Source organism: Mobula hypostoma, chromosome 31, assembly GCF_963921235.1.
Source record: "Mobula hypostoma chromosome 31, sMobHyp1.1, whole genome shotgun sequence".
NCBI lineage: Eukaryota > Metazoa > Chordata > Chondrichthyes > Myliobatiformes > Myliobatidae > Mobula > Mobula hypostoma.
In genome coordinates, this window is record NC_086127.1 from 5,130,416 (window position 1) to 5,157,457 (window position 27,042).

The 27,042-nt window shown below is 44.0% G+C and overlaps 1 protein-coding gene and 1 pseudogene across 1 annotated transcript in view; one reads left to right on the plus strand and one right to left on the minus strand.

Moving 5' to 3' along the window:
* The window catches only part of LOC134339922 (oncoprotein-induced transcript 3 protein-like), a 49,525-nt gene extending 47,254 nt beyond the window's left edge, over window positions 1-2,271 (plus strand). Inside the window, exon 10 of the mRNA XM_063036710.1 lies at window positions 2,138-2,271. Within this exon, the coding sequence (XP_062892780.1) occupies window positions 2,138-2,271 (134 nt within the window). The remainder of the gene's footprint in view (window positions 1-2,137) is intronic.
* A 16,893-nt stretch (window positions 2,272-19,164) lies between these two features.
* LOC134339923 (probable G-protein coupled receptor 139) lies at window positions 19,165-27,012 on the minus strand (annotated as a pseudogene).
* Window positions 27,013-27,042: the final 30 nt, after the last annotated feature.

The window sequence follows — 27,042 nt, forward strand, 5'->3', positions numbered from 1 at the left end:
CCTGACTGTTACAACCGTATCTGCCTCCCGAAACCCCGGTGTGACCTCCTGCCTATAGCTCCTATCTGTCACCTCCTCACTCTGCCTGACCAGGTGAAGGTCATCGAGCTGCATCTCCAGTTCCCTGACGCGCTCCCTAAAGAGCTGCAGCTCGACGCACCTGGAGCAGGTATGACCGTCCGGGAGGCTGGGTGTGTCCAGGACTTCCCACATCGGACACGGAACTAGGACCGACGGCCTCACACCATAACTTTCTGTCTCTATTTTACGCAGGGAACTTGACTCGCCTCGACCCGTTATTGCCCAACCCCGTTGAGTCAAAGCCCTGCTACTCTGTCTACCTCTGCTCCGTTGCCCGCTCCTCTGACGCCCGCTCTGTAAAACTTTCTCGTTTTTAAACTCTTCTCTCTGTTCCATCTGGCTGACATCCACGCGCTTGCGCAGTCGTGCCTCGATCAAGGCCATTGAAGCCGAGTGATTATCGAAGTAATTGTTATCGACAAGCGGTCTGAAAGGCGACAGGAAAGACGAATCGCTATTGATGAAATGAAGAGATAACACGCATAGAAAGTGTCAGGATAAGAATTTAATAAAACAAAACAAGACAGTGCAATGATATAGAATGCCGGACTTTATTGCAAAAAGTTTTGCTAATATGGATAACATTGGTTATTGCGGATATTCTCTGACTTCCCACGTATATTCTACATACGAGCATAACAAAAATCAGATGTGGTGTGTTCGCGTGGATCAATCATGGTACGAATTTTCACTTCATTTCCCGAGTACAAAACCATTCTGGGAAGTCATAATAGTCCTCCAAGACAGTAGCCAATATGCGGGGTGTGAAAGTGCAAGGGAGCTGGAAAAGTCATGTACCGAGGGCAATAATACAATTGTAATGGAGATTGGGGAAATCAAGGTTGGTGTCGGATCGCAAGAGAGGGAATCTGTTTAATGCCGACGAGATGGCTTTTTAGAGCAGCTTGTGGTTGCGCCAACTCAGGGAAAGGCTACCTTAGATTGGGTGTTATGTAATCACCCAGATCTTATTAGGGAGCGTAATGTACAGGAACACTTTGGACACAATGATCATAACACGCTTGAATTCATACTGCAGTCTGAGAGGGAGGAGGGAGGTTCATATGTCAGATGTATTAGTTTCACAATGGAATAAAGGGAATTACAGATGCATATGAGAGGAGCTTGCCCAGCTGGATTGGTGGCAGATCCTGGCGGTGATGACGGCAGAGCAGATATGGCTGAATTGTCTGGGAATGGGTCACAGAGCGTAGGGTAGATATGTCCCATCGAGTCTGTGTTGGACCATTTAAACTGCCTACTCCCATTGACCTGCACCGGGACCATAGCCTTCTATATCCCTGTAGCTATCCAAACTTGTCTTAAACATTGAAATCGAGCTTCCATGCACCACTTGCACTGGCAGCTCATTCCACACTCTCACGGCCTCTGAGTGAAGAAGTTTCCATTCATTTTCCAAGGAATAAAGTCCTAACCTATTTCATCTTTTGTTATAACTCAGGTCATCAAGGACAATGGAGCTGTCCTAGACTCCCCGTGTCGTGTAAGAGGAGCACACCAGTCTCACTGCTCCAGCTATGCAATAATAAAGAAGTGAAGATAAATGTGACAGAAACCTCAATCTGGCCTCTGCCTCTTCTCAGTTCCCGCTCTTACACTATGGCCACTCCTTTCAAACTCACTACTTTTTCTTGGCCCATCCCAAATGCTTAATTACCTGATCAATTTAAAACTAAACAGAAAGTCCCAACGGGGTGCACTTTCTAAATCTTTTGCTTCTTGTGACAAATAATGGTCTTTGTCCTGCCTGAAACCGAAATCACCAGCCTCTGTGTAAAACAGTTATCCCTCGTGTAATTCACAAAGGCTAGTATGCTAAAAGCTGGATGCAGCTTATGTTGTGCTTTTAAATAAGAAGGTCAGCTTGGATGAGCCCGCGAACTACAGACCAGCAAGCCCTCCATCAGTGGTGAAAATGACTGGAAGAGATTTTGAGGGACAGGATTTGGAAAGGCAAGGACTAATCAGGGATAGTCAACATGGTTTAGTGTGTGGGAAGTCATGTCTCACAAATATGACAGTTTTTCTTTTGAAGTGGTGGCCAGGAGGATCAATGGGGACAAGGTGGTAGATGTTGTCTACTTGGACATGACCTTTGACAAAGCTCTGCAGGGCAGGCTGGTCGAGAAGGTTACAGCACATAGTATTGAGGCTGAAGATGAGGTGTGAGGAGTCGGAGGGTGTTACTGAGGGGCTGTTTTTCCATTCTGAAGGAGATGTGCTGCAGGGACTGGTCCTGACGAAGGGTCTCGGCCTGAAACGTCGACTGCGCCTCTTCCTATAGATGCTGCTTGGCCTGCTGCGTTCACCAGCAACTTTGATGTATGTTGCAGGGACTGGTGTTGGGTCTACTCTAATTTGTCATAAATGTTAGTGATTTCAGCTTCCGCCTGTGGACATGTAAGACACAGCGTCTTTCTGTGTGCCTTTAATTTCTCCCTTTCCCGACTTAAACTTTGAAATTTTAACTTTATTCAGTCCCATCTTGCAGAGTGATAATTATAGGTATGGCTACCTTGGGAAGCACTAAAAGAAATCCCAATACAGGTAATGGTAAGCCTAAAAAAACTGACGAAGCTGCAGAGGAGCCAGCCTGGGTTAATAGATTAGAGACTCAAATGAGCTCTATCATCGCTGAATTAACTCAACTAAAAGAAAGTCTTCTCCCTTTGGAGGAAGTAGTTCTCAAATGGCATGTGTCAGCAACCGTGGCTGACAAGGGGAGTTAACCTCTACATAAAAGCGAAGGAAATGGGGAAGCTGGATGTTCGGGAAGCTTATAAAATCCAACAAAAGACAACTAAAAAAACTATAAGAGGGGAAAAATGAAATATGAAGGCAAACCAGCTAATAATGTAAAGCATGATACTGAAAGGTATTTTTTCAGTTATATAAAGTGTAAAAGGGTGGTAAGAGTTAATATTGGACTACTGGAAAATGATGCTGCTGCGGTAGTAATGGGAACAAGGAAATGGCAGATGAACTTAATGGGTGATTTGCATTACTTTTCTCTAGTAGTGTGACTGAGGTCCGTGAGTGTTTGGGAGCAGGGGTCAGTGTCGTTACTATTACAAAGGAAAAAAGAACCACCAGGAAAACTGAAAGGTGTAAAGGTGGATAAGTCACCCGGACCAGATGGACTACATCCCAGAGTCCGCAGAAAGATCGCTGAAGAGATAACAGAAGCATTGGCCATGATCTTTCAAGACTCACTTGATGGTGGCAAGAGTCCAGAGAAGTGGAAGATTGCATATGTCACCCCACTCCTTAAGATTGGAGGAGGGGAAAACGAAATAAATTGTAGGCTAGTTACCCTAACCTCAGTGGAAAATGTCGGAGTCTATAATTAAGGTGGGGCTTCGGAATACTTGGAGACTAATGATTAAATAAGTCAAAATCAACATGATTTATGTGAAAGGAAATTTGCCTGACAAATATGTTAGAGTTCTTCGAAGAAATAACAAGCCGGATGGACAAACGAGAGGCAGTGGATGTAATTTACTTAGTTTTTCAGAAAGCAATTGATAATGCGCCACACATGAGGCTGCTGAACAAGATAGAATCCTATGGCGTTACAGGATAGATACTGGCATGGATAGAGGCATGGCTGACAGGCAGGAGGCAGCGAGTGGGAATACAAGTGAACTTTTCTTGTTGGCTGCCAGTGACAAGTCATGTTCCTCAGGGGTCAGTATCGAGATTGCTACTTTTCACTGTTGTTTGTTACTGATTTGGATAATAGAATGGACGCCTTTGAAGCAAAGTTTTCAGATGATACGAGGTAGTTGGAGGGGTAATTAGTGCAGAGAAAGCAGCGTGATTGCAGCGGGAGTGAGACAAATTGCAAGAATGGGCAAAAAAGTGGCAGATAAAATTCATGCTAACGCATTCTGGTGAAAGAAATACTCGTGCGGACTATTATTTAAATAGGGAGAAGGTTCAGAGATCAGAGGTGCAGAGGGGTTTGGGAGCCTTCGACAAGACACCCAGACAGTTAATGTACAGGTTGAGTCTGTGGTAAAGGAGGCAAATTCAATGCCGGCATTTATTTCAATGGAAAGAGGATCATTGTCATCATCAGAAATGCTCCCACTTATTCATCCACAGACTTACAGCATAATAATTCATAATAAGTAACAACAAGCGTAAGATATGCTGCTCCTATTAATGGCGGACACTGAGTACCATTCTGCTGTGATAATATACCATCTGTACCTACCATGCTGGAGCGATCTATTCCAAACAATTGTGGACGATTATTTATCGGTGTTGGACACTGACATTCATCCTAAATCGTACATATCCACTGCCTCTCGTAGTACAATCGTACTCAAAAACATTGATAAAGGTATTATTTTCCAAGTATTCAGGACCACATATTAATTAAAACCAAATATATCAGCCTCCGTGTTTGATATCCTTCAACCGAGTAAACTGTCGGAACTTCCCGCCACCATGGCAGTGTTTCCCCAATTCACGGTAGTTACAGTGTAATTCCTTTCACTGAATGAAATGTAACTGGCACTTTGCTGAAGTGCGTTTACTTACGAAAGGCGTCCGATTGACTAAGACTTTCAGCGAGTCATACTGAGTCATTATCAAAGCATCACAGATTATTCCATAGCACGACTGAATCTCCAATTATTACATTGCTGCCCCGACTTACCAGGAACTCCAATGGTGGCAATGAGTACGTATAGAACTCTCTCCACTTTGAAATAAGTCGGCAGCATTTTACAACCGTAGAGAAATGCGCGTCTTTACGCCCTATGCAAACTCTTCACGCTCTTCAATTGCAACTACATGTCTGACACAATCGCAGAGCTTTTGTACCCTTTTAAACTCCACAGGGACATTGGCATTGCAACACATCCAGAACTGGCATGTTATCCAAAACTATACAAAAATTAAAAAAAAAACACAAATTAGCTGAATCTTATTTAGAGATGATTATGTTCACTTCACAGGCATGTTTGGAAATCAATGACGTCACCACATTGATCAATGGAAATTAGAAGCAGCATTCCCACAGCAATGAGAGTATTGATTTATGCATCAGATCTTTCCTTCCCTCTCATGACTCAACTGAGGGCTATTTTAAAATTTATTTCAATTGTTACAATGCAATGTTGGCCACATAGCATTGAATCCGAGAAACGTTGTTTCATCTGGCGCTAAAACTGCATATGACTGAATGACAGTACATTGAACTGATTGGGTTCCGTTTCAGGAAGTGTGTGTCGTTTTAAAAAGTGTCAATAATATGCACGTATGCAGAGACTTCATTAGTAAATTCTAAATCACCTCGCCAGCAGCTAGTGCACCGTTCATTAAATATTGTAGATCTTAAAATTAATATGAAGATAAAACTATCACTTAATGAATTGCACGAACAAAGCGAACAAGAAGGTGCCGATCTCCGACCTTGAATTGAGGTGCGGTTATTTGCTTTGATTTTTTTCTGGAACTTTGTCTTTTTTTTAAGAGGGTTCATATAGGTGGTTTTGAGCACGGCGAGAGGGTTTAAGACCAGCCGGCCCAACAGAACAGGGGTTTCGAGTTAATGGTGGGTCCAGAGGCGAGTTCCGTGCGGACGGGACTAAAGTGATCCGATGAACCTCTGAGATTGTGAATTGGTGAGACCGGTGTTCGAGGCCCAGTATTTGAGCTTTAGTCATTGGATTTTGAGTTCCGGTGATGGGTGATCGGCCAGTCCTCCAATCAATGCTCAGTATGGAGGCAGGAAAACGAATCTGTTCCGGATGGCGAGGCCCGATGGCCGAGATCCACTGGGTAGGTGACAGCCCGGAGTCTGCCGTCTCAGGAGTCTTGGGATTAAAGACTGCGTGTGTGTGTGTGTGTGTGTGTGTGTGTGTGTGTGTGTGTGAGAGAGAGAGAGAGAGAGAGAGAGAGAGACAGAGAGAGAGAGAGAGATAGATCTGTTCAGAGAGATGATCAGAGATTAAGGGAGCTAGGGCTTTACTCTTTGGAGAGAAGGAGGATGAGAGGAGACATGATAGAGGTGTACAAGATATTAAGAGGAATAGATAGAGTGGATAGCCAGAGCCTCTTCCCCAGGGCACCACTGCTCAATACAAGAGGACATGGCTTTAAGGTAAGGGGTGAGAAGTTCAAGGGGGATATTAGAGGAAGGTTTTTTACTCAGAGAGTGGTTGGTGCGTGGAATGCACTGCCTGAGTCAGTGGTGGAGGCAGACTACTGGACAGGTATATGGAGGAATTTAAGTTGGGGGCTTATATGGGAGGCAGGGTTTGAGGGTCGGCTGTACTATTCTATGTTCTAAGTAAGGCGGCTTGCTTTTGCTGTTGTTGTTTGTTGTGTTCTGTGTTGTTCAGCTGAGCATTGCCTTTCTCTCCGCGTTGGCGCATATTGTGTGGTAAAACTTTCAGGCTGAGCTTAACGCACTTTCGCCTGTGTTGGTTGTTGACGCATCGGAGACATTTCATCTATTTCATCTATATTTGTGTGTGTTTCTATCTATATTTGTCAAACAAAGTGAATCTTAAATCTTGAACTTTAAGTCGGCACGGACAAGGTCTTTGGAGAAAAACGTGAAGTTGTGAAACCAAAACAATCCAGTCCTTTCAACAACAATTATGGCTAAGAAAGCTGTCCTGATTTTTAAACAGACAACGCACCTGACCTATTCGAGATAACTAATTTCACACTCACATCTAATATCTTCATTGACGACGAACGGAAAGGCATCCGAAGCAAACAATGACATTTCCATTCATTGGAAAATTCAAATTATTGCTCAATTGCCACAGTGATCAGTAGGATGCAGACAGTTTAACCTCAACGCCCATATAATCCTGGAGAATCTCTCACTCTGGATATACGCTTTCAAAAATGCATCTGAAGGCGCCCCGAACAGGTTTAACGCTTCACCGGGTGAAGATTGGTAAAATTAGCTGCACATTCAGCTGATAATCAGAGTCAAAACACCCAACTGAAACTCCTGTCAATTGCATTCATTTTCGTGGGCTCCGTGTTAAAAATGTGTCTACATTATATCAGTAAGCCGGAGGACCCCAACCTAAACCTAATGTTTTCCTCAAAGTAAAAAAAAAGTGTTGCAGCGGTGGATAACAAAACAAAGGTAATTCAAACACATCGTACGTTCTGCTGATAACGTGAAGAAATTTAAAAAAAAATCTTGCTCTAAACGGCAGATTTTCAACCTGCTGCAGCCGCGACAATGGACAAATAACTGCCCGATATATCTTTTGAAATCCACGTAATTACTCCAATGGTGTGCCTTTTGAAGTTGCTATGAACTGCATTTAAACTCGCAGAGCACCTACGAACTACCCACGCGCTGGAAAGGGATTACGGCCTCTATCTATCTCACAAAAACAAATTCATATATAGTAGAGCTTACGAATGAAAAGATATACTCTCGTCTAGACTTTCACTTCAAGGCGTCTGGGAGGCGATTTGAAAAAAAAGTGAAATTGTCTATGGGAAGTTATATTCCTCATCTGAATTCTTGGTCGAAGTTCATTCTGAACTGTTGCAAAACCGCGAATGATCAGCGCCATCCAACTTTTTCTGCCTGTATTTTCATATGATAGCCTTCAAAGTCTTATCAATTTCTACAATATCCTCTTTTCCAGTTCTGAACTCCGGAGATCATGGGAAAGCTGGACGGAATTTCTTCGTGCACCTTTATCCCAGGAGTTTTTAAAGATAAACCTGTCTGCATTGCCCGAAATGAGAGGAAGAACAAAGCAATACAGCGTACTCGATCTCTAGCCTCACTGTTGTTGAGTTACGTTGCAACATGACCCTTAGCACAGCGGCCCAACGCACTCACAAACTAGTCACAATGTTTTTCTTTTAGTTTCTCGTCGTGTCTGCAATTCCAGAAGGCATAACAATACATCAATGACAAAAATAGGAAATCTAATCAAAACAGTCAACTCAGCCGCTCCACGATTCAGTATACTCACGATTTATCGATCGCAAAACCCAGTTCACTTCGCAATGTTGCTGGAATCCTCTAACGTATTGATCTCCAAACTTTTGTATTTTGGAAACACTCCGGGCAGAAATTGTTCCAATGAACCTCCTCAACTATCTTCCTAATGCATGAAAACCCGTCCTTCGGAAGGCAAGCCAGACATATTCCAGTTGCGGTTTGTGCACGGCTGTGAACAACTACAGCTCGTAATCTCAACACTGTCACTTGCATTACAATTGGAACATACCCGAGGATATTTTACACAAATCCAACCCTACGGAGCACCATCTGTTCCAGTAAAATGGGCAAACCGGAATTTTACATTGAACAGAAAAGGTACAGCGGAAAAGTGCAGGAAATCAACAGGCTCTTGGCCCAGGATGTTTGCGTCGATAATATCTTATCCTATCTACCTCAACGTCGTCTCCCTCCAATGTCTGTCTAAACTACTTTATCGTATTTGCTTCAGGATACGTGTTTGTTTTTCTACAAGACGGTGGACCTTAACATAGAGGAGCGAAATTGTAGCTTTTAGCCAATCAACTCTTCCGCGTCATCACACTACAGCTGATCTAGATCTCTCTGAACCATATACTCCTGCATTCTCCAGTAACCTTTCCCCCGTTGACCAGTTAAAGCTTAAATACACCCAATGACCTGGCCTCCATCCAAAGAATTCCTCAGTATCTTCGCTCTGTGTCTGAAGAAATTCCTCCACCTCTCCGTTTATAAATGGACGTCCTTCTTTCTGATGCCGTGTCTTCTGGAGCGAGACTCCCCCAGCACAGGGTAATGATCTTCCGATGTTTCCACGCAAGAGCCTGAAAGCTACCAGGGCTGATTCTAAAATAATTGGAGAGTAATGTCGGAGTAAAAACTAGCAATCTAGCGGAATGTCCATTTGAGGAGAATGGTTGTCGCATGGTGGAGGAATGATTGAAAACGTCAACGACTGAATGGACTGGAAGGGGCGTTATAGGTGGATACAATAGGGGTGCGGGCGCTGAAACGTTATCGGAAAGCAACTGGAGCGTAGAATATAATAAGGGAAGGAGATATGAGTTTGGGAAACAGAAATGGAGCAGATTCAGTTCCCTGTCTGAGGAATATGTGTGTGTGTGTGTGTGTGTGTGTGTGTGTGTGAGTGAGTGAGTGAGTGAGTGAGTGAGTGTGAGAGAGAGAGAGAGAGCTTTGTTGTTACTGAGTCACGAGAAAAAAAAAGAAACGGATTGGATTCACTCGAAAGAAAATATCAAACATCCAAGTAGCAAAACAATATATAGAACAAATCGTGAAAATACAAAAATGGTCAAATAACGCGCAGAATTTTAAACGTAACCATCGAGGAAGGCACTTTAGATATTTCTGACAGTAACTGACAGCGGGGCCGGCAAGTTAGAAGAGCAAAAATACAATGGGAATGATGGACGATCGTTATGTTTGGGTGGAGAAGGGGTAGGTTATATTCTGCGTGCTGGTAATCTAGTATTTCACTCGAATCAGGGCAGGTTAAGGGGAAAGTGAAACTGTCCGTGCAGAGACTCCATTCACTTGAATCAGGGCAGGTTAAGGGGAACGTGAAACCGTCCATGCAGAGACTCCATTGCAGATTCAGTGTGTTGGAAATCATGATACTGCAGCGGTCAAACCACCGTTTCTTACTGGAACAGAACCTGAATCTACTATTTTGGTTTAATCGCGGTATCGTTATCAAAGACAAAATGAAATCAAGCAAATTTGGCCTGCACTTTTCAGCATGTTACCTGTTATTGAATATGTGATTAAAAGGGGGCAAATGAAAGGGGTAACACACATCAAAGTTGCTGGTGAACGCAGCAGGCCAGACAGCATCTCTAGGAAGAGGTACAGTCGACGTTTTAGGTCGAGACCCACCGTCAAGTGGTTCCGATTTTGAGGAAACAATGAATTTTATCAGTGTGCACAAATGATGTATGTGTCGATTATATCCGCGTTATCAAGTTTCCAAGGAGAAACACATGATTTCAGACTAAAACTTTGGCAGGATGGTGAGCAATCAAAATGTCACAGAGGTATAATCTGGGGATATATGGGATAATTGTCTTGAAATGTGGACGAACAGATAAAATTCGTGTATAAGCAAACTGAGACGATAACATGTTTGGATGGATCTGAGAAATAAATGACAAAACGCGGGGAGTTTTCAAGAAGGCAATGGTTATAATATGAGACTGTAATGTAATGCTGGCATTTATTACAAAGAATATGATACACGGAGGTCGCTAACATGCAATTCTAGATATTCCTTTAGTGACAATGCAGAATGCAAGTACGGGATAAATTGATTGTGAGATATTGGGTCCAGCTTTGCTAATCATTAGTTGTATTGTCCCGAGATGCTCTTGATAGACTAACAGCGACGCAGGGATTTGAGCGTAGAAGATCAACGCAGCTCAATAACTTGAACGCTGTGCAAGGGATTTGATTAATTCATAACCAGTTTCATCAAGGCTTACCTGAACGATTATTATGGGTCGTTCATCACTACAGGCCAAGATGTGAGAATATATGCACAATAACATGTGATTAAGCATGTGTACACTAAGACCTCTGGAGATTTGTAGCGTCAGTAACAATGCGTTCGTCTCCTACACAATGACCGACCGGAGGCCATTTGTATTAACTGTTGACCAGTCTGCAGCATGGCGGGGACACTCTTTATGAATCGAAACGCTAAATGACGGTCAAAGTCAGGAACCAACCTGGACAGTAATTGTTCTGCCGAACCATCTCCATTGTCCTCCTAAAGCATGTATACTCCTGTTAGGAAGGCAACTCTCTCCAGCTCTGGAATCCGCAAGTCTCTCCACAGCTGCAGAGGAAATCTCACTGTGCTACCTGGATCAGATTGCAATAAATGACATATTGCATTGGAATTCGAAATTGACCCAGGTAACTGTAAATCAAAAGCCATACCCCACTGAAGAGAGGCAACGTACAGCCTGACCAGGGCTCTCTGCCTTCTCTACATTTGCTATCAAAATTCACGATCTGGCATTTTACAGTGAGGACAAATGTCGCGCAGCAAGTGAAAAGGAACTTTTGTCCCAGGATCTCGCTGTCGAAAGTGAGGTAGAATTAATCTAATCCTGTCAGCCTGGACATTCTGCGTTCACCCGACTTCCCCAACATTGTCCATGTGTGCACAACTACACACGTCTCCTTCCATGTGCCTGATGATCATCAGTTTCACATCTCACTCCATTTCATTCATCTGCTAAAATCTTTTAAAACCTGCAGTCCACCAAGTACTTCCACTAGACGCTCGGTGGGAGCCGAAAAGGGGCCTCGCAATGTCTATCTTTTACAACTCATATCTCACCGAATTTAGTTCGCTCGTCGCAATTAATATTTAGAAAAAATGTGTTGAATATGTACAGGCGATTAATACAAACCAGGAATCGCTGTGCAAGTCCATCATTTTACGTCTCCGATACCAAAGGCTTCTTGGTGGTGGGTGATGGCTGCAATTGAATTAATACAAAGGTATTGAAAGGCAGTACATTTTTTTTTGTTGTCGACGGTCTGATTTCAGGTACATCGGATTCTCTGGATCTTGATTTTCCAATCTTAGGGACGTCATTGAACTCGTCAATTATTTCTATGGCCTTCATGAATTGAATCATATCTATGAGATCATTTCTCATTCTCCAGTGAAAACAGCAACCAGAACACACAATTCCGCAAAATGCTCCTTTGGTCTCTACTACATTGGAACCCCGAGTTCTTCTCCGTGGATTGTCACCTTGTCGTGATGGAGAAGCTTGTGTGGTCCTGTGATCCCGAGAGCGATGCCGTCTGGAGCTATGCTCCTGGGAGGGTCACCCATGGCGGTAAGGTCGAAGGTGAGGTCTCTGACAAAGAACAATCCAACCAAGTCCTCAGCGGTGGAACAGGCGGTGAAGTTACTTCAACTGAACGTCTGCGAAGGCGGATGAAGGCTGCAACAAATCCATCAGCTCCAATCGTCGTGGTTTCCATGCCATTGCAATCAGTTGGTTGATTTGTGAGGTATCGTGTCCTTCTTGGAGTACAACGTCAAGTACACGTTAAACAAATACACGCACAGGCGTCTTCACTCTGTGGGCCACTTCTTCAGAACGAAGACCATCATCCTCGACCTCGAGGGATAGCCACGACGACCCCGAGTACTACCAACATTGTTGTGAAAATCCTGTGCATTCTTTCCAATTTAATAACATCCGGCATTCAGCAAGTTGACAAAACCTGAACAGAGTATTACATTTGCAGACTCGGCATTTTCGTGCAGAACAGTCCAATGATCCACGAACATTTATATTCGGTTCACTGATTGAGAAACACCAGCAGTCTAAATGTCAATTTCACCAAATTTCTCCCTGAGACTCTACTTCCAGCGTCACTACATGTGGACCATCGACTCTTTTTTGGACACCTCTGCATCTCTTAACATTGAAGTGGATTATCCTATGCTGATTACTTTACACACACGCCTGGCGGACATTTGTTGTTTTGAAACACGTGCGGCATAAAAGAGACAGATAGAGAGACATGGAAGGTGAGAGAAAGAGTGAGAGAGACAGCGACAGAGGGAGAGAGAGAGAGAGGGCGGAAGGACAGAGTGAGAGACAGAGAGAGAGGGAGAGAGAGAAGAGAGGTGTAGACGTAGAGAAAGAGAGCGGTTTGTGGATGGGGAGGAAGGAGAAATTAGGGAATAACAGTAAATGAACAACTGTGAAGAAAGAGTCTGGTAGTGAAATGACGAGGTATTCTGTCTCCAATGCCCGCAATCATCCGCAGCAATTCGATTATATAACCCTTGTCCAAACCGTAGTTGTGCCTCTGCCTTTCAAGTGTTCATTTGTAAAGTCTGAAATATTCTAATAACATCGCCTCAACCATTGAATGGGGGCAGTACATTCCAGTAATACAGAGGGAAAAAATTCTTGTCTCTCCTAGTATCTGAAAATGCCTTGTATCTCCTAGTATCTGAAAATGCCTTGGCTCTCCTGGTATAGGAAAGACTCCAGAAATCCCGGTAACATTCGTCATGCATTTTATCCAGCACTGTAACCTCTTTACCGTAAGAAGGTGACCAGAAATGCACAGACGTAATACTCGATATATAATGTGACCAATGTTGTATGATCTTGGGGCATATGCTTCCTGCCCTTGTATGTAATGCTCAGACCCTTGAGAATCATTATCTGTCATAGGGCGGTGGCTAGGAACGGACCCAAGTGCAAGACACAGACACTGAAGTACGAGGGACAGGACGAGGATACAGGGCGAAGGCAAAGACATGGACAGGAAAGCTAGGAACCTGGAACAGGACTGTACAAGAGAGCGAGGAGCCCGGGCTTGGACTCCGAGCCAGAGACTGGACAAGGACCCAGTACCTCGGTCTTGCCTCTGGGTCGGACCCCAGAACTAGGCAAGGACGAGGCTTGGCAGGCAGGCAGGACGACGCTGAAGTCTTCAGGCTTGAGGCTAGAGGCGAGGCTTGGCAGGACTCAGGAGGCTGGAGTCTTCAGGCTTGAGGCTAGAGGCGAAGCTTGATAGAGGCAGGAGGTTGGAGTCTTCAGGCTTGAGGCTAGAGGCAGGAGGCTGGAGCCTTCAGGTTTGAGGCTAGGCAGGCTCCTCCTGGGCAGGGCGCGGTTCACCTGGGCAGGTCGCGGATCAACACCCGACGGAGACATGGGACAGGAAGGGAGCTAGGTACGGCGTGGCTCCAGGACAAGACAACAAGACAAAGCAAAACTTCAGGTAATGCAAAGCAAGGCAGAACTTCAGGCGAGGCGAGAATTACCGGCAAGACAAGGCAGGGCTTCCAGCATTGCAAGGCGAAACGAGAACTTCAGGCGAGGCGAGAGTTACCGGCAGGGCTTCAGGCGAGGAAACGGAAGACAGAGGAAGAAATACAAGGAGTAAAGACAAGAACAATCCAGCAGCCACGCCCTGGTCTGTGAAGGTATTTATGCAGCCAGCCCCAACGAGCATCAGCTGCCTGAATTAGAGCTCACAAGAATGGAAACACGGTAGACAGGAAAACCTGGAGCAAGGGTCGATGGACTGGACCGTGAACCGGAATGCGGACTTCACGGACCGGACCATGACATTATCTCATAATTCTCCTTAACCTTGCCGTCTAAAACATCAGCTATTGGAGAGGATGGAGCAGGAAAGTGAAGCTGTCTGATTGGACATGGCATTGGACTAAGAGGCAGTATGTGAAAAAATTAATTCCCATCCACCAAATTTAGAGAACTTCATTACCCCTCCTGACATGGATCAACACATGACTGCTGTATGTCGCCCACATTTTTCGCTCACCTCTTAATTGCGTCTATTTTCCCCACGATCTTCAATCCTCCTGAAGAATTTGAACTTAAATACCGGCAGTCCATTTCCCTCTCAAGGCTCTGATCGACCTACAGAATTTCTCGAGCAGTGTTTCGTGTTCCGGATTGCAGGATATGACGTAATGACCGCACATTGACAAATTTTCACTAGGAGTACTTGTCAGCTGACTACAGGAGTAAGAGCCATTTAACTTCACTGCTTAGTCCACAGGGATAATTTGTAAATATGAATAAATAGAAGGAAGATGGTGATCTTCTCAACCGGAGTTGTAGAGGCATCAGCACCGGACTTCGAGGCGAGTTCGAATCCGGCTGTCTCCTTGCACGCTTTCTAACTCCGACTCGTGAAGAAACAGACAAAATATGAAAACAACTGCACGTTGGCCGGCCGATGCGCAGAAGGCTCGGAGAGGAATAAAAAGTGATCTTTTGAAGGAATTATAAAATAAGAAAAATAGGTCTATATATACTTACAGAATTTTTGAAGAGATTTACAAACAAAGAACCATGTACGTTACGGTTGATGCCATATTCATATCGAATATCATTATCTTGGCCATATTATGTTTGCCCCCAATGTATTTGAAAAGAAAGAAATATCAAGCGCACGAGGACAAATTGCCTAAACGTAATTGGAAATCGGCAAAGTTTAAGTCCTTAGATAAATTATGGGAATCGTTTAAGTAGATCTTTCAGAAATGTCCTCGAAGCAATTTTAATTAGAGAAGTTAATGAAGAATGTAACACCTGTGATAAGTCTATAATGAGCGGTGTTGTCAATTTTCAGATAAAAAATGGATAAACGACATTTATTTGTGAAGCAAGAAGCGACGACAGAACACTTACTGTAAAAAAAAGACGGAGATGGCAGAGTACCATTTGGAACAAATCAGTGAATTTAGTAAAAAGTTAGAAGATGATGAAGCTGAAATACCTCGAGGGCTCCGCAGAAGATTTGGTTAATTGATAACAATCGGTACATCAGCACTGCACGTCAAGATATGAGTTAATGTACACAACATCAAGTTATCATCCTTTCGATACCAACAGCGCTGTAGATCTTTACACCAACACTGCATCCTCTGCATGCGTAATCACCGACACCAGTTCTTTTGTAATAAGCACTGAAGAAGGCGGAGCGTGTGGGTACAATATCCATCAACAGTCTTGATACAAGGTCGGTCAGTTATAGGCAAATTGTGAACGGATCGATGAAAATGTTTCATGTTCGATTGCGTTCCTGAAACTCCCGTACCTTCTTCCTCATGGGCCAAGCGATACAAACGCATGTTTGGCTCGTACTCTCCCCCTCCCTTTGCTCTCAATAGCATTTTGATTTTCAGGCAAATACTTCCTTGCAATTTATTCGTCCGCACTCCCCACTCACATGGTCGTCGCTCCGCGGCTGAGGACGTGAAACACAGGTAGATTGGAACACAGAGCAGTTTATTACCTTCAGCATTCGCTAGGTACTTCATTTCCCCCTCCCACGCATCCATTCCGTCCACCCCTCCAGCAATACTTTCAATCGTAAACAAATTAATCTGGAAGAAAACTCTGCTCCAGAATTACACTTTGTTGAATTAATGAGCTGATAGCGATGAAATGTTTATCGCCAATACTCTATTTTATTTTATGTTCCTAACACGCAAGTCAGATCGCACGAGTAATTCCACATTAATGCGATTCGCAGTTCTATCAACCTTACACAGCCACCCGGCCACCAGTCTGTTTCCTCTTTTCTGACATTTCTCCAAGTAATCCTCCATTCCCGTTCACCCTGATCACCACAGGCACCCGTTTCTACGACTAACCATTGGATGACGCTCAGGACAGAAAATCCCCGAGGATTCACTGCTCAGTTACAATCTTTGTCAATAATTGTTGATGGATAAAGTGCTTGGAGCGAGAAACATAGACAGGGAGTCTGTGGAAATCCCCGAATTATTCTCAGCGAAGGAAAGGGACAACATAAAGCGGAATGGGGGCGTCCCCGGGACCAAATCAGTGAGGTGAAAGAATAGATCCAGGAACCCATCTGATTGATTAAAGAAAGTGAAAACTGTTTCCCAGTTCAGCAATAGGTCAGAACGCTGGAATTAGTCTTCGTCTTAGTACATTTCCAGTCTCGGCTTCGTGCTGACAATCAGAGCAAAGCTGGGCAGTGGGTATCGCTATGAGCATTTCACTATATCATTTATTTACACAGGATGAGGGAATTTGAGTCGAGGCCATCGAGGCAGCGGATACATAAAACTCGGAAGCTGTCTTTTTGATCAATTATTTCCATGTTTTCTATCTGTACCAACCCATTTTCCAGACCATGGTCCGTAGCCTTCTCTGTCTTGGCTTTCCAATTCTCGCTCTAAACAGTTCTGACATGCTGGGAAAGATTCCGCATCCATCCTCCTTGGACAGTGCATTCCAGGCTTCGACAGTTGGATGAAAACCATGCGCACCAACACAGGGGCTGTGTACCAGAAGGGCCAGAGTCGCCTCTGCTCCCTGAGGAGACAGACCCTTTGGAGTGTGCAGGCCTCTCCTTCACATGTTGTCCCAGTTTTTTTGTCGCCAGCACAATCTTCCGTGCAGTGTGTTCTGGAGTGAATATCATCCACAGGGGTGATGCCAACGGGCTCAATAAACTGATTAGAAAGTCTGGCTCTGTTACAGGAGTCAAACTGGACACAGAGGAGGCTGTGGTAGAACAAATGACCCTACTTAAAATCCTGGCAGTTCTGGTAAATATTTCTCACCCTCTGCAAGCCACCTTGGCTGAACAGAGGAGCACTTTTAGTGATAGACTGAGACAACTGCGCTGCTCCAAAGAGCGCTATATGACCTCACTCTTACCCTCGGCCATTAGGCTCTATAATGAGTCAACCTATAGACGGGGAAGTGATGCCCACCTCCTGTTAGACTCTTTAAAGTAGCTTATATTTTATGCTTTTTTACTTCTTTTCTGATATTTGTTTATCTGTGCACTTGTGTTGCTACTGTGACACTGTGATTTCCTTTGGGATAAATAAGGTATCTATCTGCTACCTATCTAATTTCAAACTGCTCTGACATGGAGGTAAATTTCTGTCTGTCTACCTTGCCTATACATTGCACGCATCTACTAGGTCTGTACTGAGCAGGCAATGATCCCAGGAGGACAGGCCCCGTCTCTGTCTTCGTTCCTCATCAAGAATCACACCATTCCAAACAATATCCTGGTGAATCTCACCGAAATTCTCTTCGCTGGTGAAGCTTGCTCAGATTGGGGATTTCCATCGATGTCAAGGAACAAAAAGAGAAAACAGACACCTGTCTAGCCTCTGGCATTCAGATCAGTCTGCAGAGTGAAACTACACCATAGGATAACGGAGACAGAACAATTGAAAATCAGAAGAAAAAATCTTCCTGAGTATCAGCGACAAGGTGAGATACTAAACCACTGCAAAATGGTTAATCGACCTGCGGTTAGAGTAGCAGCGAGCAACCACTGACAGATCCTGAAAACTGGATTCGATCCGGACGTCTAACGGGAGCAGGAAGACGTGGCGTTGCTCTACCGTTCCGATTTCCATCAAAATCCCAAACATGAGCAGGTTGGTAGTTCATTGGACTGAAAATAACCTCCTTTAGTCTGTAGAAAGGGGGTCTTCTCCGCGGGTTCGACAACAGGGAGTTAAAACTGCCCAGCATATCACCGGCATCAGTCTACCCGCCATCAATTACATACATACAGAAAAGTGTCGGTACAAAAGGCCAGCAATATCATAAAGGTTCACACCCGCCCTTTCCAGTGACTGCTTGTCCCACTCCCATCAGGAGCATCCACACCAGAGCTTCTAGACACCAAAACCAGTTGTTTACCCCAAACCGTCAGACTGATCAACACGTTCACACATTAACCCAACCCATCATCCTCGAACACCGCTCCATACACATCACCTAGTGTCACTTTATGTACATACAACCCGTCTCTCTATATGACAGATACATAGAAACATAGAAACATAGAAAATAGGTGCAGGAGTAGGCCATTCGGCCCTTCGAGCCTGCACCGCCATTTATTATGATCATGGCTGATCATCCAACTCAGAACCCAGCCTTCCCTCCATACCCCCTGACCCCTGTAGCCACAAGGGCCATATCTAACTTCCTTTTAAACATAGCTAATGAACTGGCCTCAACAGTTTCCTGTGGCAGAGAATTCCACAGATTCACCACTCTCTGTGTGAAGAAGTTTTTCCTAATCTCGGTTAAAAGGCTTCCCCTCTATCCTCAAACTGTGACCCCTCGTTCTGGACCTCCCCAACATCGGGAACAATCTTCCCGCATCTAGCCTGTCCAATCCCTTTAGGATCAGTAATAATGTTTCACAGGAATGCTTTTATTTGTTGTGCTTTTGATCGTTTTATTTTGTTCTCAGTATTTATTGTGCTTTATTATTCATGCCGTATCGAAACCGGAGTAACATTTATTTCATTCCCCTTTTCACTCGGGTACTGACGAATAACATTAAACCATCATGAAGCTTGAATATTTGGATAAGGTTCTGCAAAATAAAATCCGCGATTTACCATGATAACTTTTGTCAATTTTAAGCCAAACTCCCGTTGCCGTTGTTTGAATCCATGTGTAACTTATCGGGTACGAAATAGTACGGTCAGGGTCGCGGGATATTGAAAGCAGCCGCGGCCGGGGTCAGTTCTGTAGTTTGTTAATGATTCGCAGCAGTGACGTCACAGGGTATGTAACTGCGCTGATGAACTGTTCTCTGAACTTGGCCTGAGTCACCCCATAAATAAATGTGTTTGTGCAACAGCTTAAATTCAGTAACACGTACGCGGCCTGATCCATGATATATTCGGAATCGGTGAAATTGTTGGGATCTGTTTGAGAAATGTTATAATTTAAGAAATTAATAACAGTGGATAACCACAGTAGAATGAAGCTGCCGGATATGGAGAAGAGTAAGATCACCGACCTCCTCCTGCTCTCCATCTCCGGGTCACTCCGATTGTCTCCCCTGCTCTGACCCCTTAGTGCCTTGCGCACCCGACTGGCCAACAGGATGTGTCTGACTGTCAGAAAGTTAAGAAGCAGGATTAAAGCAAAGGGGATCAACGGAGTTAAAATCCTGTCCAAACTATCAAAAGCCACCGGTCCTTGCTCAGTGTAATAACTTGCCCGTAATTTGCAGAACCAAAAACGTTATTAATCAGTGTCCCTGGTTTATGTATAAAATAGTAAGGAACGTTTTTAAAACAGATTATTACGCAGGTAGTCATCAAAACCAAAATCGCAGTTTTCCCGGTTCAATGTTTTGTTTTCAGCTTCTGGCAACAAATGGCGACAAATCGATCAAAGGTGAAGGTGACGGTGAACCAGACGGAACAGTCTTTAGATACGCACAGCGGTACAAAGATAATGCTACACACTGGGTAGATATCCCAGAAGGATCCTGGGAAATAATAACTGATCCGCCTTAGTATGACTGCAGTGCTCACAGCCATGAGGTCTGCCGTTGCCATGGCCACCAGGTAGCGAGTGGAGCAGGTGGAGAGGACGCATTTTCCCCGGGACAGGATTGCAATCGCCACTAAATTCACTGCAAATAAAAAAGAGAAGAGAAATAAAATGGAGAAAACTCAGAGCAATAGATTCCTGTGCTCGGAGTATGTTGCCCTCTACAGGAGGACGTCGGGAAGTTTACCAAGTAATACTGTCCATCATTTTCCCTTCCAAACATTCGACTGCCCGTGTGCAACCGAGACAGAGTACTGGCATCAGCTTGATATTTTGTTGCTGATGTACTGCTGTAAATTGAAGGAAATGGGCTGCAGGGAGAGCGAACGTCTCTCTGGGTTAGAACTGCCCTTACTTGACGATGGGACAAACTCAGAATCGGCATCTACCGTACGCACCACCCAACACCGTCCCACGAACGACTAACTGAGGGCTTTAGAGTGCCGATTCCTTCAGTGTCCACCCCGCCTGATTGGAATCCAAGCATCTTCATTCAGCTTACTATTGATAACAAAACTAGCAATTTTTACATAAATTCTGTGTGCATTTTCTTTACAATCTGACGCATAGTCCCGATCCTACAGAAACACACCGTGCCAACACGCAGACGGTTCCTTTTGGGTAAAAATCGATGCAGTAAATTCTCTAGAAATGTGATAATTAAAGGGGAATGGTCAAATTGATCGTCAGATCGTTCAACTTTCAGAGGCGGGTGCAGAGGAGGATGTTGCCTGGTCTAGATGGCAAGTCCTATGAGGACAGGTAGAGCGACCTGGTGCCCTTGAACCGTAGCCGACTCAGCACTGGCCTGATAGAGGTGCAGACTATGATGAGATGCGTGTGTATCGTGGATAGCCAGAGAAATTTTCTCAGGGAGGAAATATCTAATAATTTCGAGATGACTGGAACAAAATATGAGGGATGTCAGAGGTAAGTTCTTCACACAAAGAACAGGAAGTTAAAAACTTTAAACATAGGCAATCTACTTCAATGTGGAAGCGACAGAGAGGAGATGATCAAAGGCGTCCTGTTGTGGGTGGAAAGAGAATTATGTCAGAAAAAATATCCATGAAGTAGAAATCATGATGCCAATTAGGATAATGTATCTTCCAAATGTCTCCCAAGTTGGCAGGATTTTGTGATTCCACGTGGGCTGAAAGCGAAACATAACTTGTTATGTCAGAACCAAGATACAGGTCTACCTGTTGCAGCAGTAACAGGGAATATGCGGGGAAATCAAATTCAAAACACACAAGGGCTGTGAGGGATTTCAGTAAGAAGGCCCAAGTTTATTCAGAAGGTTTAAAAAAACGGCGGAGTCGATCCCAGCGCAAGAGTTCAGTTGTAATATTTAACAGAGGTTTGGGCAGGTGTGAAAACGATAGCGATGGTTTTGAAGGACATGTTTCGGTGCAGGTAAATGGGATTAGGTTTAAGATCATGCCGGCATAGACTAAATATAAGAAAAGCTTAGTTCTGTGCTGAAATACTCTATGAATCTGAAACGAGAAACAATATGTTCTGGGTCAGTCCCGCCTTTTATTATTTTAAAGATATTTCTGGAAGACACGACAATAGCAGAGATGGAACTATGAATTTCTGTTCCAACTATTGTCACGAACCGCGTGACAGGAATAAAGAACCAGCAGAGATGGAAAACACTTTGGAATCCAGTATTGTTATAAACTAATAACGTTTATTAGTAACTACGCAATACAGTAATAAAAATGTAGATGAATCAAACAAGTTAGATTATATATATAGAAGTAAGTATATCAGTAAGTGTGGAAATATATGTATGAAAAAAAAACTCCTTTAAGTCTAGGGGTGAAAAGATACAGTCTTACGATGAGGAGTAAAGTTCAATTCAGTTGGTGGTATTTAGCTGAGTAGTGATGGAGTGAGAGAGAGAGGGAGAGATTTGAATCTTCAGGTGAGCTGACGCCGTCGATCTTCTCGTTGTCCTTCGAAATCCTTTAAAAGTCACAGACTGCGACTATAACACAGGGGACAGGTTTTCTGTGGTGGAGCTATCTCCCAGGCGAGGGTGGACACATGGACAATTCCCCACCAGTCAACCCTTATCCTCTTTCCATTGCAAGAGCTACGGATCGATCCGCCTGACTGATCCTCCAAAACCCACTTTTTCTGCGGGCACAACAATGCTCATTCAGTGTCCAAACATGTGTCTGAGGTTTATCAACTGAACTCCTATTTTATCGAACATAGAGCATAGAATGGAACAGCACACTACAGGCCCTTAGGCCCACAATGTTGTGCCAACCATTAAACCCTGCCTCCCATATAACCCTCCACCTTAAATTCCTCCATATACTTGTCTAGTAGTCTTTTAAACTTCACTAGTGTATCTGCCTCCACCACTGACTCAGGCAGTACATTCCATGCACCAACCACTCTCTGAGTGAAAAACCTTCCTCTAATATCACCCTTGAACTTCCCACCCGAAACCTTAAAGCTATGTCCTCTTGTACTGAGCAGTGGTGCCCTGGGGAAGAGGCGCTGGTTCTCCACTCTATCTATTCCTCTTATTATCTTGTACAACTCTATCATGTCTCCTCTCATCCTCCTTCTCTCCAAAGAGTAAAGCCCTAGCTCCCTTAATCTCTGATCATAATGCATACTCTCTAAACCAGGCAGCATCCTGGTAAATCTCCTGTGTACCATTTCCAATGCTTCCACATCCTTCCTATAGTGAGACGACCAGAACTGGACACAGTACTCCAAGTGTGGCCTAACCAGAGTTTTATAGAGCTGCATCATTACATCGCGACTCTTAAACTCTATCCCTCGACTTATGATAGCTAACACCCCATAAGCTTTCTTAACTACCCTATCTACCTGTGAGGCAACTTTCAGGGATTTGTGGTTATGTACCCCCAGATCCCTCTGCTCTTCCACACTATCAAGTATCCTGCCACTTACTTTGTACTCTGCCTTGGAGTTTGCCCTTCCAAAGTGTACCACCTCACACTTCTCCGGGTTGAACTCCATCTGCCACTTCTCAGCCCACTTCTGCATCCTATCAATGTCTCTCTGCAATCTTCGACAATCCTCTACACTATCTACAATACCACCAACCTTTATATCGTCTGCAAACTTGCCAACCCACTCTTCACACCCCCACATCCAGGTCGTTAATAAAAATTAGGAAAAGTAGAGGTCCCAGAACAGATCCTTGTGGGACACCACTAGTCACAATCCTCCAATCTGAATGTACTCCCTCCACCACGACCCTCTGCCTTCTGCAGGCAAGCCAATTCTGAATCCACCTGGCCAAACCTCCCTGGATCCCATGCCTTCTGACATTCTGAATAAGCCTACCGTATGGAACCTTGTCAAATGCCTTACTGAAATCCATAAAGGTCACATCCACTGCACTACCCTCATCTATATGCCTGATCGCCTCCTCAAAGAACTCTATCAGGCTTGTTAGACACGATCTGCCCTTCACAAAGCCATGCTGACTGTCCCTGATCAGACCATGATTCTCTAAATACCCATAGATCCTATATCTAAGGATCTTTTCCAACAGCTTTCCCACCACAGATGTAAGGCTCACTGGTCTATAATTACCCGGACTATCCCTACTAACTTTTCTGAATAAGGGGACAACAATCGCCTCCCTCCAATGCAACGGTACCATTCCCGTGGACAACGAGGACATAAAGATACTAGCCAGAGGCTCGGCAATGTCTTCCCTCGCCTCGTGGAGCAGCCTGGGGAATATTCCGTCAGGCCCCGTGGACCTATCCGTCCTAATGTATTTTAAGATCTCCAAGACCTCCTCTCCCTTAATATCAACATGCTCCAGAGCACCAACCTCACTCATATTGTCCTCACCATCATCAAGTTCCCTCTCATTGGTGAATACCGAAGAGAAGTATTCATTGAGGACCTTACTCACTTCCACAGCCTCCAGGCACATCTTACCAGCTTTATCTCTAATCGGTCCTACCTTCACTCCTGTCATCCTTTTCTTCTTCACATATTTGAAGAATGCCTTGGGGTTTTCCTTTATCCTACTCGCCATGGCCTTCTCATGCCCACTTCTTGGTCTTCTCAGCCCCTTCTTAAGCTCCTTTCTTGCTTCTCTATATTCCTCAATAGACCCATGTGATTCTTGCTTCCGAAACCACATGTATGCTGCCTTCTCCACCTGACTAGACTTTCCACCTCACTTGTGACCCAGGTTCCTTTACCCTACCATTCTTTATCCTCCTCATCGGGACAAATTTATCCCTAACATCCTGCAAGAGATCGCCAAACATCGACCACATGTCCATAGTGCATTTCCATGCAAAAATTCACACCCGCAAGTTCTAGCCTTATAGCCTCATTTTTTGCCCTTCCCCAATTAAAAATTTTCCTGTCCTCTCTGATTCTATCCTTGTCTATGATAATACTAAAGGCTAGGGAGTGGTGCTCGCTGTCCCCCAGATGCTCACACACTGAGAGATCTGTGACCTGGCCCGGTTCAATTCCTAGTACTCGATCTAGTATGGCAATCCGCCTCGTCGGCCTGTCCACATACTGTGACAGGAATCCACCGTGGACACACTTAAAAATAAACTCTGTCCCATCTAATCCCTTGGAACTAATCAGGTGCCACTCAATATTACGGAAGTTAAAGCTAAAGATGTTATCTTCCCGTGCTGAGCATCAGCTGTCATTCAAATATTCCCTCCTTCCTCTCTCTGTGAAGAAACGCATAAGCAGGCAAAAGTCATTCAAGAAGTGTCAACAAACTGCCAAAATCATAACATCAGTTGTCAGTTTATTAACGCCCTCGGTCACCATAGCAACTTACGAGCTGCTCGGTGCTATCTCCACTTCAGCAGAAATCCAAAAGTTAACCAGTTCTTTCTCGTTCCTTAAAGTGACAGTCCAACGGTTAGTCTTCGTCTCTCTCTCTCTCTCTCTCTCTGTTAAGAACGAGTTGTTGCAGTTGAGTAACTCTCTCTCTCTCTTTTGAAAAGCACAGTTAATAGGGATAAACGAGCACAGTTCATAGGGGTAATTCAGGGTCCCGTCACTCTATAAACTCACAAAATTGTAAAGAGAGACCAAGAAAACTTTTAAAACGCCATCTGAACTTATTAAGTAAATGGTCAAGCCCATGGAAGTTATGAGAAAAAATTGGTGCAGATTGTCCTACGTGTCCCTGACAGCACCGCCAGAGAATCAGATTCAATCCTAAACTCGGTGACTGTCTGTGTGGTGTTTGCGCGTTCTGACTCCGAACGCACGGGTTCCTCCTGGGTGCCCCGGTTTGATCACACATCAGAAAGTGGTGCTTGGTGCTTGGCCAATTAGACGCTGTAAATTGCTTCTAGTGTACATGTGAATGGTGGAGTCTGAACCCAACTGAACAGATGTGGAGCGAATAAGAGATTGAAATTGTAGTCGTGTAAATGGGTGTCTGATTGTCGGTGGGGACTCGAAAGTCTGAAGTACCTCCTTTCGTTCCGTAAGTCTCGATGATTCAGTGGCTCTAAGAGCCAGGAAGTCACATCGAAACGTTTTGACTAATAGATCTGCATTGTCTGATGCATCTGCTGTCAGATTTCAGGCTCCACTCTCTAAGAAACCCGTGAATATCTCAGAAATGTGCGAAAAAATCGATTGGAATGATCCCCGAGAAGATGATGTGTTGCGTGGACAGCCTGGAGTCGTTCTGAGGGGATCTGATGACCAAATAAACTAGACAGAGAGTAAATTTGCCAATGACAGGAACGTCTCGAACCGGGACCCAGAATATGAAAATGACCAGCAAAGCAAAGACTGAAAAGACAAGAGGGAAATAAGTTATTCTGGTCTGGATGGGACGGCTGGGCCAGCAGGGAATCTCCATTCCATTCATACAATCGGAATATCCAAGCGCGCAAAACACAGGCTTTTTAAACCCACCTCGCTGATGTAAATGCAGCTGTCTATCTTCACAAGTCCCCTTGGCCTGAATTGGTAAGCTAAAATTTAAATACATGTGTTCATGAGATTCCTTCACTCACGGTCACGCTATTGAGTTGCGTGCACAGGTCAGTGCACTGGTGGGACCCCAAATAATATTTAAGGAATATCTGGCGCAAACGTGAATTAATTTTAACAATCAATGGACTTTTAACAATCCATAAACATACAGCAATATTTCACAGACTGTAAGAGTGACGACACTGACTAATGAGTACTGGGAAAATTTGCTGGGACAATTGAACTAGTTACTCACACAGTAAAGACCTATTGCCCGGTTGTAAACCTGAGCAGCTGATCACTCTCAGTAACTCCAGAGCAATCGATTCTGTGGGTTTCAAACAGAAGAAGGTTAACACTTTCGCTGTGTTTCACCAGTTAAAAAGCTTATTTAACCAACAGCAGAGGAAAAAGAGAGACATAGTATCACCAAAAGCCAAATAAAATAGGAATTACTTGGATCAGTTGCGTAACGCAACTATTTTAAAGCATTTGTTTGCATCCTTCAATATAGTCGCCAAAAATACAACAACATGGATTTTATCTGCGAATTATGACTATTTATTATCAGGCAGTAACCGGGCTACTTGTCAACTTCTTCGCCGATGTGTCTCTGTGGTTCTACAATCTGACCTTTCAATAAACTTTAAACGCTCAGAAATAAAGCAGTAGTTCCAGTATTATTATTATTATTATTATTATTATTATTATTATTGTTGTTGTTGTTGTTATTTCCTTTTATGGTTGTTATTATTATTTATCGCTATTACCATTAGAACTAGTATAATTATCATTACTAGTGCCATACGTTGAGGATGTAGGATCGTGGAAACGATATCACTGTTCCACTTTTGGCTCAAGCAAAACCATAGTATCAGCAGGCAAACAATTTCAACTATAGATCAAACTGGGAGACAATCTCGAGTGTAAAATTACATAAATAACAAAATAAATTTATAGGTGCTTACCAGGGACACCAACATTTGCAATTATGATATAATATATTTTCCTGATACTGCAGAATGTCTCCAGCATGTTCTACGTGATGAATCTGTTCCACTGATT